We start from the raw sequence: 18,047 nt of genomic DNA, 5'->3' as shown, positions 1-18,047 counted from the left end.
TGCACCACCAGGGAAGCCCCCTAAAAAAATCTTCTAATTCATTCAAAAATTTTCTTCAGCAATTAAAAGTGAAAAGTGCATACATTCATTGAGATACAAATTCTCAGGATATGTACTTAAATAACTAGAATATATGCTTCTATTTTATCCTTTATATTGCAGGGGGACTTTTTCATAATCTTTTTCCCCCACTAGACTGAGTTCCTTCAGAACAGGGACTATTTTTATTTATCTCTACATTGCCAAAACCTATTTTATGACCAAGGTACACTGGAGGCAATTAATGTTGGATAGTTGAGCATATATAAAAGTAAAAAATATCAGAGGATCAATACAAACACTTCATGAAGAGGGTGAACTTTGGACAGGGTATTGAACAAAATATTTAAACAAGCAAAAAGTGGTGGCAAGGGCAGTTCCAACAGAAATGAGGTAAACAAAGGAACTTGGAAATGCATTTACCCAAAAAGCTAATAGAAATATTTTAAAGCATTTTGTTTACAAATCAACTGAAACAATATTTATGGTTGCTTTCAATGTAAAATACATCTTTAAAATCATAGCAATACTCAGTGGAAAGTACTAGGGTACAATCAGCAAACAGGTGTTCTCTACCCTGAAGTAACTCACAATCCTGTAACAGAATACAGGAAAAAAACATACTCCAGTCTCTTCCAACATTAATGTCTCCCTGAATCTTGTATTCACATTAAATTACCACATTTTTGCCTTTTCTTTTTAAGTTTTTTGGCTGAGACATAGGTTTTGGTCAGTGCTGAAGTTCTACATTAATCACCTCTATTCATTTGCACCACTTTTTCACCCACTGCCCCACCCCCTGCCTCCCCAAACACTGAAATTTTATTTCCACCCTCCAACCTTCTACAGGAAGAGGTTCTAGAAAGTCTTGAAAACCTGGTCAAGGTCCATGACATTCTCAACTCTGATCAACATTTAGCACTTAGAACTCCTCCACTCCACTTAAAACCATTGCCATACACTCCCATCACCTTGGAACTCTCCTTTAAAATTCTTCTGATTGTCTTATTTTCTGACTGCAGTTTACTCTTGCTAACATCTTTCCAGCTCTAAACATATGTTAAATGTAGGTATTTCCCAGAGTTCTACCTTCAGGCACTCTTTCTTCCTGCTCTATCAATGTTCCCTAATAATCTCTCATTCCCATGGCTTCAACTCTAACAGATGTGTTGCTGTTTGTCAACCTCTTTTTAAATTAAATGTATGCCTGAATTCTCTCCTGTGTTTATTTAGTCAAAATTCCTACTAGACATTTTCAACTAGATATTACATGGACACCTCAAATAAATATTATTATTATTACAAATAATAAATATTATTCATTTACCCATCGAATTAACACATCAAGTTGATATCTTCCCCTCCCCACCATCAAAAATAAAACCCAAAGCGTCTTCCTTTTGACATTCACATTTTGACTAATGCAACAGCACCCATACAACATTTATGAGATGGTGGAAGAGGTGAAGGAAAAAGGGATAGTGTAATAGCTGATGTGGATGAAACATGTTATTGTGTATATATTGCAACAGATTAAAAAAAAAATTGGGAGCGACTGACAGCATCATGGCAGTGTGAGTCATTCCTTTTTTCTCTCCTTTTTGATTTACAACTAATTGGACATCCCTAACTGAAAAAAGCACCTATATACATCATACCAGGACACCTGAGAGATCTACACATATGTGCACCTGAAAGTGGGTGGACGCAGCAGAATGAGGGTAGTGGCTGTGGAGCTGGAGGAGACAGAGGCATGTCCAGCAGCAGGACAGTACAACCTTTCTGGCAGAGGAGGTGGAGAGTGAAGTCAGTGAGTGGGGGTGTGCCTAGCCACACATTCTGCAGGAGGAGGGATTCACTGCTCTCTCTGAGGAGGGAGTGCAGTGACAGGGGGCAGAGAAGGAAAAGGGAGGTAGGCAGACAAAGAGATCTGAAGGAAAGCCTTTCCTGCTGTCTGCCCCTGGATTCTGGCCCTAGGACTTCTAAGACCCTCCAACGTGAAGATCCCCCTCCTGGGCCACGGGCACACCCAATGCCCCTAGTGCTAAGTACACACCACCCCCAACTCTGTTGCCACGCTTTAAAACTTTTTTTGGCCAGGTTTTTGGTTTTTTTACACGTTCCTGTTTCCCCACCTTAGCAGCAGTGAGTCATCTCCAATAAGAAAAAACAAAAACTTGTGCTATAGCGCCACCTTCTGGAAAACAAAAAAAGGCTCCTAATTATCAACCTACTGAGTTGTTAGAACCAAAGTAAACAGTCTTGCCTAAATGAGAAAGATGCTCACTACTTCAAATGTGATGGCAGAGGCACTTTTCATCAAACACTTTGAAAAATCACAGTAACACACTATCAAAAAGAGAGTGGCAATTTTCCAGCAACCAAACCCAAAGAAACGGAAGATTGCAATCTAACTGATAAAGAATTAAAATTAGCTGTTATAAGGTACAATAGACAGCTAACAGATAGTGGGAAGCAGCCGCACAGCACAGGGAGATCAGTTCAGTGCTTTGTGACCACCTAGAGGGGTGGGATAGGGAGGTTGGGAGGGAGGTAGACGCAAGAGGGAAGAGATATGGGGACATATGTATATGTATAACTGATTCACTTTGTTATAAAGCAGAAACTAACACACCATTGTAAAGCAATTATACTCCAATAAAGATGTTAAAAAAAATAGCTGTTATGAAGAAATTCAGTGAGCTACAGGAAAACCTAAAATGGCAATACAATGACTTTAGGAATAAAATTAATAAACAGAAGGAGTACTTTACCAAAGAGACTGAAATTCTAAAAAAGAACCAAACAATATTATGCCAGCACAAAAACGGACACTTTTTTTGTCTGTTTGTGCCACCAATGGAACAGAATAGAAAGCCCAGAATTAAATTCCACTATATACAGTCAACTAATATTTGACAAGGGAGCCAAGAATACCCAATGGGGAAAGAATAGCTCTTCAATAAATGGTGCCAGAAAAACTGGAGAAATACATGCAGAACAATGAAATTATGCCCCCATCTCATGTCACTCACAAAAATTAACTCAAAATGGATCAAAGGCTTAAACATGAGACCTGATACCATAAAACTCCTAGAGGAAAACACAGGGAAGAAGCAATGCCTTGGCAATGATTTTTTGAATATGACACCAAAAGGACAAACAACAAAAGCAAAAACCAACAAATGTGACTACATCAAACTCAAAAGTTTCTGCACAGCAAAACAAACAATTAGCAAAATGAAAAGAAAACTTACAGAAGAGGAGAAAATTTTTGAAAATCATATATCAGATAAGGGTTTTTTTTTGAAGTTTTGAATTTTATTTTTTTATACAGCAGGTTCTTATTACTTATCCATTTTAGACATATTAACGTGTACATGTCAATTCCAATCTCCCAATTCATCACATCCCCCCACCCACCCCCCGCCACTTACCCCCCCTTGGTGTCCATACGTTTGCTCTCTACATCTCTGTCTCAATTTCTGCTCTGCAAATCGGTTCATCTGTACCAATTTTCTAGGTTCCACATATATGCGTTAATATACGAAATTCATTTTTCTCGTTCTGACTTACTTCACTCTGTATGACAGTCTCTAGATCCATCCACGTCTCTACAAATGACCCAATTTCATTCCTTTTTATGGCTGAATAATATTCCGCTGTATATATGTACCACATCTTCTTAATCCATTCATCTGTCAATGGGCATTTAGGTTGCTTCCATGTCTTGCCTATTGTAAATAGTGCTTCAATGAACACTGGGGTGCATGTGTCTTTCTGAATTATGGTTTTGTCTGGGTATATGCCCAGTAGTGGGATTACTGGGTCATATGGTAATTTTATTTTTAGTTTTATAAGGAACCTCCATACTGTTCTCCAGAGTGGCTCTATCAATTTACATTCCCACCAACAGTGCAAGATGGTTCCCTTTTTTCCACACCATTTCCAGCATTTGTTGTTTGTAGATTTTCTGATTATGTGCATTCTAACTGGTGTGAGGTAATACCTCATTGTACTTTTGATTTGCGTTTCTCTAATAATAAATAAAGCTGATGTTGAGCAGCTTTTCAAGTGCTTCTTGGCCATCTGTATGTCTTCTTTGGAGAAATGTCTATCTAATTAGATCTTCTGCCCATGTTTGGATTGGGCTGTTTGTTTTTTTAATATTGAGCTGCATGAGCTGTTTATATATTTTGGAGATTAATCCTCTGTATGTTGATTCATTTGCAAATATTTTCTCCCTTTCTGAAGATTGTCTTTTCATCTCGTTTGTAGTTTCCTTTGCTGTGCAAAAGCTTTTAAGTTTCATTAGGTTCCTTTGTTTAGTTTTGTTTTTATTTCCATTACCCTAGGAGTTGGATCAAAAAAGATCTTGCTGTGATTTATGTCAAAGAGTGTTCTTCCTATGTTTTCCTCTAAGAGTTTTATCGTGTCCAGTCTTACATTTAGGTCTCTAAATCATTTTGAGTTTATGTTTGTGTATGGTGTTAGGGAGTGTTCTAATTTCATTCTTTTACATGTAGCTGTCCAGTTTTCCCAGAACCACTTATAGAAGAGTCTGTCTTTTCTCCATTGTATATTCTTGCCTCCTTTGCCATAGGTTAGTTGACCATAGGTGTGTGGGTTTATCTCTGGGCTTTCTATCCTGTTCCACTGATCTATATTTCTGTTTTTGTGCCAGTACCATATTTTCTTGATTACTGTAGCTTTGTAGTATAGTCTGAAGTCACAAGTCTGATTCCTCCAGCTCCATTTTTTTCCCTCAAGACCACTTTGGCTATTTGGGGTCTTTTCTGTCTCCATACAAATTTTAAGATTTTTTGTTCTAGTTCTGTAAAAAATGCCATTGGTAATTTGATAGGGATTGCATTGAATCGGTAGACTGCTTTGGGTAGTATAGTCACTTTCACAATATTGATTATTACAATCCAAGAACATGGTACATCTCTCCATCTGTTGGTATCATCTTTGATTTCTTTCATCAGTGTCTTATAGTTTTCTGCATACAGGTCTTTTGTCTCCTTAGCTAGGTTTATTCCTAGGTATTTTATTCTTTTTGTTGCACTGGTAAATGGGAGTGTTTCCTTAATTTCTCTTTCAGATTTTTCATCGTTAGTGTATAGGAATGCAAGAGATTTCTGTGCATTAACTTTGTATCCTGCTACTTTACCAAATTCATTAATTAGCTGTAGTAGTTTTCTGGTAGTATATTTAGAATTCTCTATGTATAGTATCATGGCATCCTCAAACAGTGGCAGGTTTACTTCTTCTTTTCTGATCTGGATTTCTTTTATTTCTTTTTCTTCTCTGATTGCTGTGGCTAAAACTTCCAAAACAGTGTTGAATAATAGTGGTGAGAGTGGGCAACCTTGTCTTGTTCCTGATCTTAGTGGAAATGGTTTCTTTTTAACCATTGAGAATGATGCTGGCTGTGGGTTTGTCGTATATGGCCTTTATAATGTTGAGGTAGGTTCCCTCTGTGCCCACTTTCTGTAGAGTTTTTATCACAAATGGGCGAATTTTGTCAAAAGATTTTTCTGCATCTATTGAGATGATCATATGGTTTTTATTCTTCAATTTGTTAATATGGTGTATCACACTGATTGACTTGTGTATTCTGAAGAATCCTTGTATCCCTAGGATAAATCCCATGTGATCATGCTGTATGATCCTTTTAATGTGTTGTTGGATTCTGTTTGCTAGTATTTTGCTGAGGATCTTTGCATCTATATTCATGAGTGATATTGGTCTGTAATTGTCTTTTTTTGTAGTATCTTTGTCTGGTTTTGGTATCAGGGTGATGTTCACCTCATAGAATGAGTTTGGGAGTGTTCCTTCCTCTGCAATATTTTGGAAGAGTTTGAGAAGGATGGGTGTTAGCTCTTCTCTAAATGTTTGATAGAATTCACCTGTGAAGCCACCTGGTCCTGGACTTTTGTTTGTTGTAAGATTTTCAATCACAGTTTCAATTTCATTACTTGTGATTGGTCTGTTCATATTTTCTATTTTCCCCTGGTTCAGTCTTGGAATGTTATACCTTTCTAAGCATTTGTCCATTTTCTCCATGTTGTCCATTTTGGGGCATAGAGTTGCTTGTATTAGTCTCTTAGGATGCTTTGTATTTCTTCGGTGTCTCTTGTAACTTCTCCTTTTTCATTTCTAATTTTATTGATTTGGGTCTTCTCCCTCTTTTTCTTGACGAGTCTGGCTAATGGTATATCAATTTTATTTATCTTCTCAAAGAACCAGTTTTTAGTTTTATTGATCTTTTTGCTATTGTTTTCTTTGTTTCCATTTCACTTATTTCTGCTGTGATCTCTATGACCGCCTTCCTTCTACTAACTTTGGGTTTTGTTTGTCCTTCTTTCTCTAGTTCCTTTAGGTGTAACATTAGATTGTTTATTTGAGATGTGTGTTGTTTCTTGAGGTAGGATTGTATTGCTATAATCTTCCCTCTTAGAACTGCTTTTGCTGCATCCCATAGGTTTTGGATCATTGTGTTTTCATTGGCATTTGTCTCTAGGTATTTTTTCATTTCCTCTTTGATTTCTTCAGTGATTTCTTGGTAATTTAGTAACGTATTGTTTAGCCTCCGTGTTTTTGTGTTTTTTACGTTTTTTTCCCTGTGATTTTTAATCTCATAGCATTGTGGTCAGAAAAGATGCTTGACATGATTTCAATTTTCTTAAATTTACTGAGGATTGATTTGTGACCCAAGATGTGATCTATCCTGGAGAATGTTCCATGTGCACTTGAGAAGAAAGTGTAATCTTCTGTTTTTGGATGGAATTTCTATAAATATCAATTGAATCTATCTGGTCTCTTGTGTCATTTAAAGCTTGTGTTTCCTTATTAATTTTCTGTTTGCATGATCTGTCCATTGGTGTAAGTGAGGTGTTAAAGTCCCCCACTATTATTGTGTTACTGTCAATTTCCTCTTTTATAGCTGTTAGCAGTTGCCTTATGTATTGAGGTGCTCCTATGTTGGGTGCATATATATTTATAATTGTTATATCTTCTTCTTGGATTGATCCCTTGATCATTATGTAATGTCCTTCCTTGTCTCTTGTAACATTCTTTATTCTAAAGTCTATTTTATCTGATATGAGTATTGCTACTCCAGCTTTCTTTTGATTACCATTTGCATGGAGTATCTTTTTCCATCCCCTCACTTTCAGTCTGTATGTGTCCCTAGGTCTGAAGTGGGACTCTTGTAGACAGTATATATATGAGTCTTGTTTTTGTATCCATTCAGCAAGCCTGTGTCTTTTGGTTGGAGCATTTGATCCATTCACGTTTAAGGTAATTATTGATATGCATGTTCCTATTACCATTTTCTTAATTGTATTGGGTTTGTTTTTATAGGTCCTTTTCTTCTCTTGTGTTTCCCACTTAGAGAAGTTCCTTTAGCATTTATTGTAGAGCTGGTTTGGTGGTACTGAATTCTCTTAGCTTTTGCTTGTCTGTAAAGCTTTTGATTTCTCCATCGAATCTGAATGAGATCCTTGCCAGGTAGAGTAATGTTGGTTGTAGGTTCTTCCCTTTCATCACTTTAAATATGCCATGTCACTCCCTTCTGGCTTGTAGAGTTTCTGTTGAGAAATCAGCTGTTAACCTTATGGGAGTTTCCTTGTATGTTATTTGTCATTTTTCCCTTGCTGTTTCAATAATTTTTCTTTGCCTGTAATTTTTGCCAATTTGATTAGTATGTGTCTTGGCATGTTTCTCCTTGCGTTTATCCTGTATGGGACTCTCTTCACTTCCAGGACTTAGGTGGCTATTCCTTTCCCATGTTAGGTAAATTTTTGAGTATAATCTCTTCAAATATTTTCTCGGCTCCTTTCTATCTCCCTTCTCCTTCCATGGCCCCTATAATGCAAATGTTGTTGCATTTAAAGTTGTCCCAGAGGTCTCTGAGGCTGTCTTCGTTTCTTTCCATTCTTTTTTCTTTATTCTGTTCTGCAGCAGTGAATTCCACCATTCTGTCTTCCCGGTCACTTATCCGTTCTTCTGCCTCAGTTATTCTGCTATTGATTTCTTCTAGTGTATTTTTCATTTCAGTTATTGTATTGTTCATATCTATTTGTTTTTCTTTAATTCTTCTAGGTCTTTGTTAAACATTTCTTGCATTGTCTCGATCTTTGCCTGCATACTTTTTCCGAGACCCTAGATCATCTTTAGCCTCATTATTCTGAAATCTTTACCTGGAAGTTTGCCTATCTCCACTTCACTTAGTTGTTTTTCTAGGGTTTTATCTTGTTCCTTCATCTGGTACATAGCCCTCTGCCTTTTCTTCTTATCTATCTTTCTGTGAATGTGGTTTTTGTTCCACAGGCTGCAGGACTGTAGTTCTTCTTGCTTCTGCTGTCTGCCCTCTGGTGGATGAGGCTATCTTACCAGATAAGGGGTTAACATCCAAAATATATAAAGAGTCAGTCAACTTAATCACAAAAAAAATCCAATTAAAAAATGGGCAGAAGAACAAAAGAGACATTTCTCTGAAGAGTACATCAAAATGGCCAATAGATATGTGAAAAGATGCTAAACATCAGTAAGCATCAGAGAAATGCACATGCAAACCACAATGAGGTATCACCTCATACCTGTCATAATGGCTATCATCAAAAGACAAAAAATAACAAGTGTTGGCAAGGATGTCGAGAAAGGGGAACCTTCATGCACTGTTGGTGGGAGTGTGAATTGGTGCAGCCGCTACAGAAAACAGTATGGAATTTCCTCAAAAAATTAAAAATAGATCTATAATATGACCTAGAAATTCCACTTCTAGGTATACACCCAAAGGAAATGAAAACAGGATTTCAACAAGATATAAGCACTCCCATGATGATTGCTGCATTATTCCCAATAGCCAAGATATGAAAACAACCCAAGTGACTATTAATGAAGAATGGATAAAAAAGATGTAGAATATATACACTATGGAATATTATTTAGCCACGAGAAAGGAGGATATCCTTACATTTGTGACAACATAGATGGACCTTAAGCACATTATGCTATGTGAGATAAATCAAAGAAAGTCAAGTATTGAATCTAAAAAGTTAAACATGTAAAAAACAGAGAGTAAAATGATGGTTACCAGGGGATGGGGGTGGCAGAGATAAGAGTGATTGTGTTTAAGGGTACAAACTTAAAATAAGCAGTAATAAGCCATAAAGATCTAATGCACAGTATAATGAATATAAACAATAATACTGTACTATAAATACATAATGTGATAAATCAGCAAACAAACAAAAAGCTGACTCACAGCACTGAACATAAGTATCATTAACACTGTAGTAAACACCACTTGTGGTATCTGCCTAGTATGGATGCACTCAATTAATTTTAAAATGCCAAATCATCAAATACCTGCTTCAACATCAGTTCCACATCCCTGAACTTGTATATGATCAATAATATTTTTTTGAAATCTACTCAGTGTCATTCAGACTGCTTCATATCTGAACATTCACTTTCAAAGAAGGCCAAGCATTCTAAGTGTGGCTCCAAATGTGACTTGGAGTGAAAAGCTCTAAATATAGAAATTTTATCAGTTTATATATATAATTTATAATTTATAATTATAATTTATAATTATATTAAATTTTTATATTTAAATATTAATATATAAATTAAATAAATAAATTAAATAAATTAATATATAATTTAATATATTAAATATATTAATTAAATTTATAATTAAATTTCATAATTTATAATTATGAAAAAGAAATGTTGCAGTAACTGATGCACTCTGAAAGCTGTTTAAGTATAAAAACTAAAATAAAGAACTGTTAAACAGTTAAGTAAATTAACAGCAAAATAGACTGACATTTAAAATATAAATATTAAGAGAGTATGTATCACCAAAAACCTTTAAGGAAGAACATGTTACCCTCTTTTCATCTAATAAATATTTATAAAAATTTAAATACTAAGGCAAGAAAAAAATAGCAGAGATTAGATCATAGTAAAATAACTTTTAGAGAATTCTTTGGTATACTAACTAGAAAAAGTAAAAAGTAAAAATAAAGCCTGGGTTGTCTCAGGGCTATCTGGGAAAATGAGATTGGAGTCTGTCTTCCTACAGTACTACTTTCCTAGAAACTACAGAGGTAAGATAAATGTAAAATGTTTGTCTGCCTAGTTTGCTATGAAACCCCTGATCCCTGGAATTCCACTTAGACTGATGAGCTTCATGTTAGCATAGCATGCAAGCCCTGTACCTATGTGACTAAAATGTAATAGAAGATTTGTGGGAAACTAAGGCTATGATTTAGCGCCATGACGGTCCTCTCAGTCTGGGCTCTTATCAATGGCAGCCATACATGGCCCAGGAGCAAAAGAAGGTACACATATAGGTGGTTGGTGGGCCTCTCCATAAGATGAAGATGCTCAGTATTCTGTATTTCTTGTCTTATATCCTTCCCAGAAGTCTCTAAGGCCGTATCTATCCTAGGTTACTCTTTTCCCTTCAATAGACATTTGATCCAAGCTGGGCTAAAGGAGATTCTTTCAGAAGCTGAATGATACTGACATTAGAAGTTTTGAAAGCCATGTTAATAACAGGACTTTCAAGACAGACTCTTGAATTTCTTTTGATAAGATTCCCACAGTAAGTACTCTTCTTGAATTCTATGAAATAACTTTTTATTCTTTTAATGAACTTTTAATTGTTTTAACCTCTTTTGCTTAAGCATTGTTGTAAAATTATACACAAACACATATACAACACAAACAAGTACACACAAAGGTACATATGCAATTCTTATATGTTATTGATGGGGTTATTGAAAAATAACTATCTCAGGTCAACAAAAAGCATGGAAGGAAAAGAACAGAGTGTAATCATATACGTTATGAAGCTAAGGGACACGTAGGAGTTTCATTCCTTCATGGGAGTATCTGACTTAACACTTTGCATGAGAAAGGGAAAAGGAATTAGCGTCTTCAGCTAGCATAGACAAAGAGGTTGTTAAGATCTTATTTGTTCCAGGAAACATTTATACTTATTTACACATTATGCAAATGGGCATATATTTATATACTCAAACATCTCTTTTACAAAGATGTGAGAATGAACATTAAAATTCCACAATGAACAGTTTAGTGAATAATAGGAGAGAAAAAATTTAGTGAATAATAAGAGAGAAAACATTACCAATTTTATAAATGTTGGCTAAAATAGCAAAAAGTGCAAAACAGTACAGCTAAATAAGGTAAAGTAATCCAGCTAGGATGCCTGTAAATTACCAAAAGTAAACTTTTTTTTTTTTCAAAAGTAAACTTTTAAGAGCAATAATAATCTTCCATACACTGACCCACAACGAACCTTATGTAACAGTTCACAATTTGGTGCACGTACTTAGCAGTACATTTATGCCTGAGGAGCAGTTGTAGCACATGGTGCAGAGGCCATGTCTTTACTCAGACAGACAATTTAAATACTGGTTCTGCCTTTTACTGGCTCTGTGATCTTGGGTAAATAACTTAACTCTCTCCATTTCAGTTTCCTCAGGTACTGAGAGGGAAAAGTAATAGATCTTACCTCATAGAGTTTATAAAGACTAAAGTTTCTGAGTATAAGGTATTTAAAGCACTTTCAGGCACACAGTTAAAGGTCAATAAATGTTAGCTCTTAATTATTTGGTCTCAATAGAAGCTAGAATATACAGTGTTCATGGCTAATGTTTTTCTATATCTCAATAATTAAAAAATCCGTATTTCCCTCAATGTTTTACAACATTCAGTCATGAGTAATATCATATGAAATATTAAATATTTATCTTTTATGCAAATTATATCTCTATATCTGATATTTGTTATGAAAATATCAAATTTAGTGACATATTCAATTGCATAAATTAAAGTACCCTTAATAAGATAAATCACAGGAGTAAAACCAATATATTCTGGATAAAATTGATAGTGTTCAGTGTTATTTTACTAATTTTAACAAATGTATTAAGATAGAACTATTTAGCTCATTTAAAATTTATTTAAGACTGGAATCTATTGTATTAAATAAAATTAAAGAATTAAATAAAAGCATGTGGATCTGTAGTATTAAATAAAATGTAATGTTTCTTTTAGGCTCAGTAGCAACATTTTTTCTAAAACATGTATCTTTTTTTAGGTTACCTGAGAACTGATCATACGCTGAGATGAACGAGCAATATTGGCAGGTAGACCAAAGAAACTAGGTTTGTCATCCTCTGGAAGTTTTTCAATGACGGCACGATAGTCCTAAACACAAATAATTAAAAAACAGTTTTTCAATAAAGATTAAGCTTACAACCACCGAAATTAGAAAGAACCAGAATATTGTGAAGTATTAAATGATTAATTATTCATGTTACATTGTCTAGGTAAATCTCACTTTCAGTCTGTATAGCATTAACTCAGTAATCTAATGGAAATATTCTTTGTCATTACTTTTTCATACTTAAATTATTTGATACTATACTTTCTTATCCTATACTTCTCACATTCAGAGGGGAACTGATTAAAACAAACATAGTTGAGTAACTATGCCTACTATGTGTAGTTACTTTTCCTGTAACCTACCAAAGACTAATCTGCAGAGTGTAGCTCTGTTTATAATGAGATAAATATTCCAACAATCTTTTCTTTTAAACTTATAAAACTCCCAGAAACCTATACTCACACAGTCTGATATACAAGAACTGCTTTGTAAATTGCTTTATTATAAAGCAATTCCACAGTTAGTCTTTGCTGGTGAGGTGTGATGAAATGTATCGAAAATCCTATCATTTCATCCCAAGAATTACTGTAAGCACTGCAAAGGCTTGATTTGCCAAGCACTCATCTGAACAGTTTTCACTTCAGATTCTAGACGGGAAACTAAGTGTAGATCAAGAGGATTTATTCAGTTTGGCTGAAAGATGGGAATTGTTTTGTTTGTTTTCATGAGGAGACGAGTTATTTTAAGGCAGGTGTTGTGAATATATTCATCTAAACTGTTCTTGCTGAAGTAGGAGAAATTGTTTTTGGTGAAGGAGATTCATCTTCTGCCCCTACCCCCATCATCCTTTCTCATCCTCCGCAGCTGCCTCTGCAGTATTTCCAAGACACAGGTCCTGGGCTTCCTAGAGTTTAACTACAGGAAGTATGTCAAAGTTTGGAAAGACATGCTGTTCTTTGAAGTATTTCCTCTCCTATATCTCAGTAAACTTCCTTAAGGTTTTCAATCACAATGTAGATATGCATAAATATATATGTATGTATATGTGAGTGTATGCTTGTATATATCCATGCATATGTGTGTGTGTTTCTCATCTCCTGGGAAACTTCTGGCTTCCTGCTTCTATCTAACTCAATTAAATAGAAAGCTAAACATTGACTCTCATAAATCATCTTATAATGTTTTTTTTCTATTTTTAAATTTTTCTTTTTTTTTAGATGGAAAATAATCTCCCATTTAAAAAAAATCTCCCATTTCAGATCTTCATGTGCCTCACAGCATGCGGGATCTTAGTATACCGACCAGGGATCAAACCCATGCCCCCTGCAGTGGAAGCACAGAGTTTCAACCACTGGACCACCAGGGAATTCCTATAATCATCTTATAATTTTGAAGCTATTATTCTTTGTATTTATACACTTTATTCATTTTTAAATGTCTGTGAAATTTTCTCATCTAGTGTGGCTAGAGTCTTCTCTCTACCTAGGACTATACACTGACATATTTCCTAAATAGTAGACTACTACATGTCCAAACTGATTTATCCTCGTTTGGGCACAAAAGAATATATACCAAATGATACCCTTTACATGAAGTACAAACACAGGCAAAACTAACACAGGCTGTTAGAAGTTAAGCTAATGTATCCTTTGTTGGGGAGGTAGTAACTAGAAGGGAACCTGAGGAGGACTTCTGGGGAGCTGAAAATGTTGTTTCTTGATCGCAGTGCTGGTGGCAATCATGTGTTCAATGTATAAAAATGCACTGCATTGTACACTTATGATGTACACTTTTCTGTATATATTTTATTTTTCAATTTAAGCTTCAAACAATAGAGATGAAAGATTTCTCATGGTACACTATCTGAAATAAATATATAATAAATAACTATGTGATATTTGTTTGCTCATTCACTCTAAGGTTCTCCCAATAAAAAGTAAACTCCACAGTGCATCAAGAGATCCACAAAGTCTGGAACAGCGTTATCACTGAGCAAATGTTCAATGTGTATTATTGAATGAATGAGTAAGTGAATGAAAGATACTGAAAAACAAAATCGATGGAATACTTAATAACAAAACAGATAAGATATTCAATAAAGTAATATGTTTAATACTGATTTTTAAGCTTTGTTTTCTGACTTACATCACTAAAACAAAGGAATTTTCTTGAAAAATATTTGAATAAGAGAAAAAGGCACAATACTGATAGAACTATATAACTGAATATATATATTTTGTAATTCATGAAGAAATGTATAATTTTAATACTCTATGTAATGAAAACGTTATTTGGGCATTCACACAAATACAAATTTGTGGCAAAATAAACTAGAATTGAAATCTTTGGGCTACATTTTGTACTATTTTCTGGAAAAGATTATTGCATTCTAGGAGGCTTTTATATGATGACTCAAAGCAAAGAGCTACAGCTGGATAAAATAAATACACATAAACAAAAATGTTGCTATGAAAGCTAGATAAAGTGAATCTCTCTTGTATATTTAGAACTTCTTTAAATTTATAAGCCAGAGTATGAAGATAGATATTTGTTAAATAATATTTGCTTTCTTTCAAATTTAATGTATCAGAGTACTCTCATAACTATGAAGAAGTAGCATATTCTCCCATTCCAGATCTTCACGGCAGCCCTACAATGTAAAAATTTTCCTTGGCCACCCCCGTCACGATTTGCCTATTTACTATCTCCTATTATCATCAATCAGTGATCATTAAGTATCCAAAAGTAATAGGACACCTAACTAGAGTTTAGAGAATCAGGCTGCATATTGGCATAATAATAAAAAAAAAAATCCATATTTGTGAATGACAATTGCTTATACATTTGAAAAGAAACAACATATATTTAACAATATAAGAAATTGTTCAAGTTTCTATCTGGTAGTAAATTGAAAATAATTTTACCTACCAAAATGCTGCAGGATTTTGGTAGATATATGGAGTACGGAAAAATGCTTTTCTTGTTCCTTTGGTTTAATACATCAATTATTGAAGAATTAAAAAACTGTTTCAGGTATGACTGAAGAACTCTAAGGTCAAAATAGTTATCTATACGTCCTCCATAAATAGCATTTTCTAGCAAACCATGTACAAATTCCCATTGTACATCTTTGGTACCTATAATTAAAAAAAAATTTTATTCATTTCATTTCTAAGATATTAGAAAATTTCTAAAACAAATTTGAAAATATTAAACAAATTCCTGGCTCCAGTTATATTTATAGGATATAACAATACATATTTAATTCATTTAAATCATTCCTTAAAATGCTTAAATTAATGTAATGCTCATTAATATTAATAATATTAATACTATAATCACAGAGGACCTGTTCCAGGAAGGAAGCTACCAACATAGATAACTATAATATGAACTAGGTATGGTGGACAGGAAGGAACCTGGCAAAGTCTGTTTGTTAAAATTCCTCCCTGTGTCCCATTGTCTCTGCATAGCCCAGCAATTTGTTTACCAAACATCTGCTTTTTTGCATCTCCATGTTAACTGCCTTCCTCCCTTCTGAAGTCTAAAACCACTACCCCAAACACCCTCTTTTGTTTTTAGTTGAAGATAGTATTTAAGGTGAGGGTTTCAGCCATTTTGGCAAGTTACTTAGTCTTCCTGGGTCTCTCCTATATATACATGTTATTAATTTTTGTTTGATCTTCTCCTGTTAATCTGTTTCATGTCAGTGTAAATTCTTAGACCAGCCAGAAGAACCCAGAAGGGTAGAAGAAAATTTCTTCCTCCCCAACAGCAGTAAATGCAGGAAACACAATTTTAATCTACCTAGTTAACATCACTGCTAGCATTACTAGTTTAGACTATTTCATTACTATAAAATTCAATGAACCATTCCCCTTTTTTACATTTAATTCTCCATATGTGGAGGTCCCTTAATATCAGGAAATCTTGTAATCATAAGATTATATTTAGACTTCTACCATGAGATTCAGTATCATTTTGAAGCATCTTCCTCTCAACAATTCACTGGTGTGATGTATGTAAAAAACATATGATGCTGTTAATTCCATCGCAAGCTTGAAAAACAATGACAAACAAATCATTCAAACTCTCTGTGCTTTGGTATCCTCATCTTAAAAGAGCATTAATAATATTTGCCTCAAAGTGATATTATAATAATCAAATAAATGTTCAAAAGCCTTTTGGAAAATTACCAAGTTTCTAAGCAAGCTAAAGTACTAGTATATATCCTCAAAGAAAACTGTGTTTCAAAATAAACATTAAAAAAACAACTCATGGAAATCAGAAAACTGATTGGCCTTAGCACAAAATGGGAAAATGTTGGGTCATATGTAAAAAGGAGTGGGGGAGATGCTTCCAGAATGTTGGTAATACACTATTTATTGACTTTGGGCTAGTTACAAAGGTTCAATTTGTGAAAATCTATTGAATTATACCTTTATGTGTACTTTTCTGATGTATAATTCAAAGAATTTTTAAATAAACAAAAAATTCATTTGGAATACTATTAGGCATTAAATAACTATGGGGAACAAATAAATTAATATCCTATCTACTTCTACATATATACCCAACAGAAGAATATTCAAGTAGTCACCCAAAGATATAGCGCAATCATCCCAAACTACCCACATGTCCATCAAGAAAAAACTTGAAAACTACCCACCAAGAGAAGAAATACAATCACAGAATGGCAAACTATATAGCACTGAGAATAAATGGACAACAATGACATGTAAGCATATGGATGAATCTCTCAAATATAATATTAACTGAAAGAATCCAAAGACTAAAGAATACATGATGTATGATTCCAGTTTTATAAAAACAGGCAAAGCTAATCTATATAGTTAGGTGCCTGGTCTTTACCAAAGGAATGGGGGTGGGAGAACTTGGAGAATGGTAGTAATTGGAAGGCAGCATTAGAGTAAAATCTGAGGTATTGGTAATGTTCTGTTTCTTGATTAAGGTTCTGCCTACATGAGTGTTCAGTTTGTGGAAATTTCACTGGGCTGTAATCTTATGATATAAGTACTTTTTGTACACGTATCATACTGCATTTAAAAGTTTTTAAAATCTCATAAACATGTAAATTAAAATGCGATTCAAACATATCTCAACATAATAAAGGCCACAGATGATAAACCCACAGCCAACATCATTCTCAATGGTGAAAAGCTGAAAGCATTTCCTCTAAGATCGGGAACAAGACAAGGATGCCCACTCATGCCACTTTTATCCAAAATAGTTTTGGAAGTCCTAGACACAGAAATCAGAGAAGAAAAGGAAATAAAAGGAATGCAAATTGGAAAGGAAGAAGTAAAATGGTCACTGCTTGCAAATTACATCCTATACGTAGAAAATCCAAAGCTCATCAATGAATTTGGTAAAGTTGCAGGATACAAAATTAATATACAGAAATCTGTTGCATTTCTATACACTAACAACAAAATGTGAGAAAGAGAAATTAAGAAAATAATCCCATGGACCATCACATCAAAAAGAATAAAATACCTAGGAATAGACCTACCCAAGGAGGTAAAAGGCCTGTACTCTGAAGATGTTGATGAAAGAAACTGAAGACAACACAAACAGATGGAAAGATATATGGTGTTCTTGGATTATACGACTCAATATTGTTAAAATGACAATACTACCTACCCAAGGCAATCTAAAGATTCAGTGCAATCCCTATCAAATTACCAATGGCATTTTTCATAGAACTGGAACAAAAAATTTTACAATTTATATGGCCAAATCTATCTTGAGAAAGAAGAATGGCCAAATGGCC

At 34.4% G+C, this 18,047-nt stretch overlaps 1 protein-coding gene across 1 annotated transcript in view; it reads right to left on the bottom strand.

Annotated features, from left to right (window-relative positions):
* The window catches only part of DYNC2H1 (dynein cytoplasmic 2 heavy chain 1), a 364,877-nt gene that overhangs the window by 102,880 nt on the left and 243,950 nt on the right, over positions 1-18,047 (bottom strand). The window contains exons 81-82 of the mRNA XM_022560560.2: positions 15,182-15,390; positions 12,190-12,294 (exon numbers count right to left, since the gene is read on the bottom strand). Coding sequence (XP_022416268.1) covers positions 12,190-12,294; positions 15,182-15,390 — 314 coding nt within the window. The remainder of the gene's footprint in view (positions 1-12,189; positions 12,295-15,181; positions 15,391-18,047) is intronic.

Source organism: Delphinapterus leucas, chromosome 7, assembly GCF_059928025.1.
Source record: "Delphinapterus leucas isolate spDelLeu-1000000601 "Yukka" chromosome 7, BTC_Dleu_Yukka2, whole genome shotgun sequence".
Lineage (NCBI taxonomy): Eukaryota > Metazoa > Chordata > Mammalia > Artiodactyla > Monodontidae > Delphinapterus > Delphinapterus leucas.
This window is presented reverse-complemented; position numbering and strand designations above follow the sequence as displayed.